Source organism: Oncorhynchus mykiss, chromosome 12 (genome assembly GCF_013265735.2).
Source record: "Oncorhynchus mykiss isolate Arlee chromosome 12, USDA_OmykA_1.1, whole genome shotgun sequence".
NCBI lineage: Eukaryota > Metazoa > Chordata > Actinopteri > Salmoniformes > Salmonidae > Oncorhynchus > Oncorhynchus mykiss.
Window position 1 is genome coordinate 65741119 of NC_048576.1, and position 6637 is coordinate 65747755.

The 6637-nt window shown below is 40.3% G+C and overlaps 1 protein-coding gene across 2 annotated transcripts; it reads left to right on the top strand.

Moving 5' to 3' along the window:
- Positions 1 to 292: 292 nt before the first annotated feature.
- LOC110511235 (interferon a3) lies at positions 293 to 4439 on the top strand. Of its 2 annotated transcripts, XM_036938096.1 has the most exons (6): positions 293 to 729; positions 903 to 990; positions 1287 to 1361; positions 1529 to 1678; positions 3689 to 3766; positions 4098 to 4439. In XM_036938096.1, exons 2-6 carry the CDS (start codon positions 904 to 906, stop codon positions 4185 to 4187), a joined length of 480 nt encoding a protein of 159 aa, XP_036793991.1. In that variant the 5' UTR covers positions 293 to 729; position 903; the 3' UTR covers positions 4188 to 4439. The 2 variants fall into 2 exon arrangements, with proteins under 2 accessions (XP_036793991.1, XP_036793990.1); XM_036938095.1 differs by lacking the exon at positions 293 to 729 and having other exon boundaries at positions 856 to 990.
- The last annotated feature ends 2198 nt before the right edge of the window (positions 4440 to 6637 follow it).

Here is a 6637-nt window from a genome sequence, read left to right on the forward strand (position 1 = left end):
CAGTATATGATCTGTACATTTGATTTTTATAGAAAAAGGAGCAATAAACCAATGCCAAGATTTTACCTTGCATAGTCATTCAAAAACGTCCCGAACACTGTGACACAAACACACACACACACACACGCACGCGCGCGCACGCACGCGCGCACACACGCACGAACGCACACACACAACAGTAGAATAGCCCTGTAAAGTTCCAACAAATCATGTTGTCGTTGCTTTTCAACGTTGCATCACCTGCAGACAAAAGTAGTGTGAAAGTTGGTTACGTCATCATGAAAATGAAAGTTGAGAGATGTGGGTATTGACGCTGACGTCTCCCATTCACTTTTCATTTGAAGCGCAACAGCAGAAGACTACGGAACAACATTTCGGACTAACTTTGAACGAAACCCACTAAATGAATGTGTTATATGGCTACATCTCTTTAAAAGTGTGGGTTTTATTTCGACTCCGACGATTTTGTTATCAGACTTTTTTCCTCGGTTCACGCGAAGTTATTAGCAGTTGAAAGCAAAGCTCGCGAATAGCCTATTCTCGCTATAGTAATAGTCTAGCCGATATCTAGATTGAATAATATTTCATTGTGGTTCAACTATAATTTAAAGCTGTTTTCAAGGAGAATGTGTATAGATTTACTTGGATTTGTTCGTCCAGGAGACGGGGCAGGCATGGAATTCCAAGTGCTACATGTGCTAGTCCGGAAAATGAAAGTCCCCGCCTCCGGTAGGTTGATCAGGGGAAATTCTCTATACAGCTTTCCCTTTCCCAATTCCACATAAAACTACTTTACACAGCCAAGATGTTCAAACTCATCTGGATAACTAACAGCGAAACAAACTGCTATTTACAATGTATACAATGCAGAGCTGGAGTTGTATTTTTCTTATTATTTGCAGTATGCAGAGCGTGTGTCATTGCTGTGACTGGATCCGACACCACTACGGTCACTTGAGCGCAGAATACCTTTCCCTGCTGGACCAGATGGTGAGTTATTAGCACATTGTAAGAGGAGACTGAATGCATGTATTAAGGACAGCAAAACAACCAACCAAGCAAAATAGTAATGTGTTTCATGTTTAGCATCTGTGTTAGAAAACTGTTAGCCTATATTTGAATGTACATAGTAAAAGGGCTCTAAAGCTATAATGACAGCTAGATCAAGAGACGCTATCTACATTAGGCCTACTGTACTTGCAGTATAAGCTATACTTTATGTCTGTCTTGATTGCTCTTGAAGTATTTGACACGTGACTTAACATACTATATTGATTGTTTTCCAGGGAGGAGATATCACAAAACAGAATGCCCCAGTCCTTTTCCCAACATCACTTTACAGACACATAGATGATGCTGAGGTAAAGACTAGAATTTTGACTTATAGATTATAATGAATGGTCCTGATGATAGATCAGCACTCCAACTCTGATATGCTTTGGTATGGCGATCTTGACCCAATGTTATATTTATGCCATAACGGAAGCCTATACTGTTTCTAATCTTCTTTTTATATCTTCCTGTGTAGTTTGAGGACAAAGTCATATTCCTGAAAGAGACCATCTATCAAATCACAAAACTGTTTGATGGGAATATGAAATCTGTCACCTGGGACAAGAAAAACCTGGACGATTTCCTCAACATTCTAGAACGCCAATTGGAGAACCTTAATTCCTGTGTAAGTAACGGGTCTATTTAAAGTATAATCTCTGTTTTGGTCAGGGCTCTCCAACCCCATTCTTGGAGAGTTACCTTCCTGTAGGTTTTCGCGCCAACCCCAGTTGTAACTAACCTGATTCAGTTTATCAACCACCTAATTAATCAGGTGTTGTAGATTAGGGTTGGAGTGAAAACCTACAGGAAGGTAGTTCTCCTGGAACATTGTTGGAGTGCCCTGGTTTAGGTGTAGCCTACTAACTCTACAATTGGAAAAATCTACGTATAAAGTGCATATAAAGTATTCAACCTATTAACTTGTTCCACATTTTGTTATGTTACAGCTTTTTCTAAAATTGATTAAATAGATTTTCCCCCTCATCAATCCACACACAATACCCAATAATGACAAAGCAAAACCGTGTTTTAGACATTTTTGCAAATGTATTAACAATAAAAAACTGAAATATCACATTTACATAAGTATTCAGACCCTTTACTCAGTACTTTGTTGAAGAACCTTTGGCAGTGATTACAGCCTTGAGTCTTATTGGGTGTCATGCTATAAGCTTGGCACGTCTTTATTTGGGGAATTTCTGTCATTCTTCTCTGCAGATCCTCTCAAGATCTGTCAGGTTGGATAGGGTGCGTCGCTGCACAGCTATTTTCAGGTCTCTCCAGTGATGTTCGATCAGGTCATGTCCGGGCTCTGGCTGGGCCACTCAAGGACATTCAGAGACTTGTCCCGAAGCCACTCCTGTGTTGTCTTGGCTGTATGCTTAGGGTCGTTGTCCTGTTCGAAGGTGAACCTTTGCCCCAGTCTGAGGTCCTGAGCGCTCTGGAGCAGGTTTTCGTCAAGGATGTCTCTGTACTTTGCTCCGTTCATCTTTCCCTCGATCCTGACTAGTCTCCCAGTCCCTGCCAATGAAAAACATCCCCACAGCATGATGCTGCCACCACCATACTTAACTGTAGGGATGGTGCAAGGTTTCCTCCAGATGTGATGATTGGCATTCAGGCCAAATAGAGACACTTGTTTCTCATGGTCTGAAAGTCCTTTAGGTGCCTTTTGGCAAACTCCAAGCGGGCTGCAATGTGCCTTTTACTGAGGAGTGGCTTCCGTCTGGCCACTTTACCATAAAGGCCTGATCGGTGGAGTACTGCAGAGATGGTTGTCTTTCTCGATGGCTTTCCCATCCCCACAGAGAAAATCTGGAGCTCTGTCAGAGTGACCATCGGGTTCTTGGTCACCTCCCTGACAATGGCCCTTCTACCCCTGATTGCTCAGTTTGACCTGGTGGCCAGCTCTAGTAAGTCTTGGTGGTTACAAAGTACCCTTTCCCAGATCTGTATCTCGACACAATCTTGTCTCGGAGCTCTGCGGACGATTTCCTCAACTTCATGGCCTGGTTTTTGCTCTGACATGCACCGTCAACTGTAGGACCTTAAATATACAGGTTTCTGCCTTTCCAAATCATGTTCAATCAGTTGATTTTACTTCGGGTGGACTCCAATCAAAGTGTAGAAACATCTCCAGCTGAATTTTGAATCTCAAAGCAAAGGGTCTGAATTCATATGTAAATAAGGTATTTGTGTTTTTGCATCCTCATTATTGGATATTGTGTGTAGATTGATGAGGATTTTTTTTCTTTAATCCATTTTAGAATAAGGCTGTAACCTAACAAAATTTGGAAAAAGGGAAGGGGTCTGAATACTTTCCGAACTTACTGTGTATGGGTAATTACAGATTTTGAGTCAGTTTGCGACGTCACATAAATAATACTGCAGCAATGAGAAATGTAAATTATTGTGGATTATTATTAATGAAAATGTTTTGTAAGCTTTGATTCATATTTCATTATGGCAAATCAAGTTTGATATTTTAAAGTGGAAATTACAATCTTTAGAATCCTTTTCAAACATTGAATACATGTTAAGGTTCCACTTCCTGCCGTGCAAGAAAAAAAATATTGATCAAATGAAGATCCTACACCTGTATGACGCTAATGTTTTGTTTAATTTTGTCCAACAGGTATCACCTGCCATGAAACCTGAGAGGAGACTGAAACGGTACTTCAAGAAGTTGAATAGTAAGGTTCTGAGAAAAATGGTGAGTTTGGTTTCATATGGCAACATGTTTAATGCATGTAGTCAAATGAATATAAACTAGGCTAGGCTAAACTTGAGCAGTGTTCATTTAAAAAAAGTGGGTTCTGGGGCCATATGTATCAAGCATCTCAGAGAAGTGCTGATCTAGTATCAGGTCTCCTATGTCCTTGTTTATAGTGATCCAAAAGACAAAACTGATCCTAAATCAGCACTCCTACTCTGAGAAGCTTTACATTTGGCACCAGTCCTACTCTGTTGTTCAAGACAATATGTTCATTATTTTGCCAAGAAATGTCACCCCTCTAATATTTGAAATTTTCTGTGTTTTTCAGAACTACAGTGCACAGGCGTGGGAGCTCATCAGGAAAGAGATGAAACGTCATCTGCAAAGATTGGATATCCTTGCAGCACAGATGTACTGATCATCCAGACTCATTTCAGAAGCTACGCCCTTACCAGTTTATAAAGCATGAATACAATCATGTGGGACCCTGTCAGTCTATTTATTATATTTAAATCCATAAATTATTGTTTTTTATTTTTATAATTTATTATTTATATTTTGTATTTCCCTTTTGTACATGTGTTGAACTGAACTGTATTGCCGGTCTACTTGAAAAACCAGTGAAAAGATAATATTGCAAATGTGAATAAAAACGTATTTTGTACAAATTTTCCAAATTTCATTCTTGTCTGAAACCAATGAGTGTGGATTCATAACATCTCATCTAACCATCATAGGGGATGCACATTAAACTTGTTGCTGATTAGTCACATATTAATTTCTACTTTAAGTTTATGTATGCTTGTACTTTTGTTTCTTTATGTAACTGTTTTTACTGTGTTTTTGTACTTTGTGACTGTTCATGTTTTTCCTGTTCGTTTTATGTGTGGTAATCACACAAGGGCAGGTGGCTGAAGGGGGTGAGGAGATCTGGGTGAGGAGTAGACGATAATCTGGGGGACCAGGAACTTTTAGCTCCCACTTGACTTTGTGGATTTTCATTTATAAAGTCTGTCCATTGTATTAAACACTTGTATGCCTTACTACGATTGGAGGAGAAACAAGAAAAAAGACTAAATGGAAAAAGAGACAAAAAACAAGCAATACTTTTAATGGATAATAGTTTAGTCCCCTGAACGAGGCAGGGTGCTGGTGGGCAAGAAATAAAAACTAATAATTTATATAGCTTAGTCATATACAGTGGGGCAAAAAAGTATTTAGTCAGCCACCAATTGTGCAAGTTCTCGCACTTAAAAAGATGAGAGAGGCCTGTAATTTTCATCATAGGTACACTTCAACTATGACAGACAAAATTAGATTTTTTTTCCCCAGAAAATCACATTGTAGGATTTTTAATGAATGTATTTGCAAATTATGGTGGAAAATAAGTATTTGGTCAATAACAAAAGTTTATCTCAATACTTTGTTAAATACCCTTTGTTGGCAATGACAGAGGTCAAACGTTTTCTGTAAGTCTTCACAAGGTTTTCACACACTGTTGCTGGTATTTTGGCCCATTCCTCCATGCACATCTCCTCTAGAGCAGTGATGTTTTGGGGCTGTTGGTGGGCAACACGGACTTTCAACTCCCTCCAAAGATTTTCTATGGGGTTGAGATCTGGGGACTGGCTAGGCCACTCCAGGACCTTGAAATGCTTCTTTTTACGAAGCCACTGCTTCGTTGTCCGGCGGTGTGTTTGGGATCATTGTCATGCTGAAAGACCCAGCCACGTTTCATCTTCAATGCCCTTGCTGATGGAAGGAGGTTTTCACTCTCACGATACATGGCCCCATTCATTCTTTCCTTTCCACGGATCAGTCGTCCTGGTCCCTTTGCAGAAAAACAGCCCCAAAGCATGATGTTTCCACCCCCATGCTTCACAGTAGTTATGGTGTTCTTCGGATGCAACTCAGCATTTTTTGTCCTCCAAACACGACGAGTTGAGTTTTTACCAAAAAGTTATATTTTGGTTTCATCTGACCATGTGACATTCTCCCAATCTTCTTCTGGATCATCCAAAGCTCTCTAGCAAACTTCAGACGGGCCTGGACATGTACTGGCTTAAGCAGGGGGACACGTCTGGAACTGCAGGTTTTGAGTCCCTGGCAGCGTAGTGTGTTACTGATGGTTGGCTTTGTTACTTTTGTCCCAGCTCTCTGCAGGTCATTGACTGTGTGGTTCTGGGATTTTTGCTCACCGTTCTTGTGATTATTTTGACCCCACGGGGTGAGATCTTGCGTGGAGCCCCAGATCGAGGGAGATTATCAGTGGTCTTGTACAGTGCCTTGCGAAAGTATTCGGCCCCCTTGAACTTTGTGACCTTTTGCCACATTTCAGGCTTCAGACATAAAGATATAAAACTGTATTTTTTTTGTGAAGAATCAACAACAAGTGGGACACAATCATGAAGTGGAACGACATTTATTGGATATTTCAAACTTTTTTAACAAATCAAAAACTGAAAAATTGGGCGTGCAAAATTATTCAGCCCCTTTACTTTCAGTGCAGCAAACTCTCTCCAGAAGTTCAGTGAGGATCCCTGAATGATCCAATGTTGACCTAAATGACTAATGATGATAAATACAATCCACCTGTGTGTAATCAAGTCTCCGTATAAATGCACCTGCACTGTGATAGTCTCAGAGGTCCGTTAAAAGCGCAGAGAGCATCATGAAGAACAAGGAACACACCAGGCAGGTCCGAGATACTGTTGTGAAGAAGTTTAAAGCCGGATTTGGATACAAAAATATTTCCCAAGCTTTAAACATCCCAAGGAGCACTGTGCAAGCGATAATATTGAAATGGAAGGAGTATCAGACCACTGCAAATCTACCAAGACCTGGCCGTCCCTCTAAACTGTCAGCTCA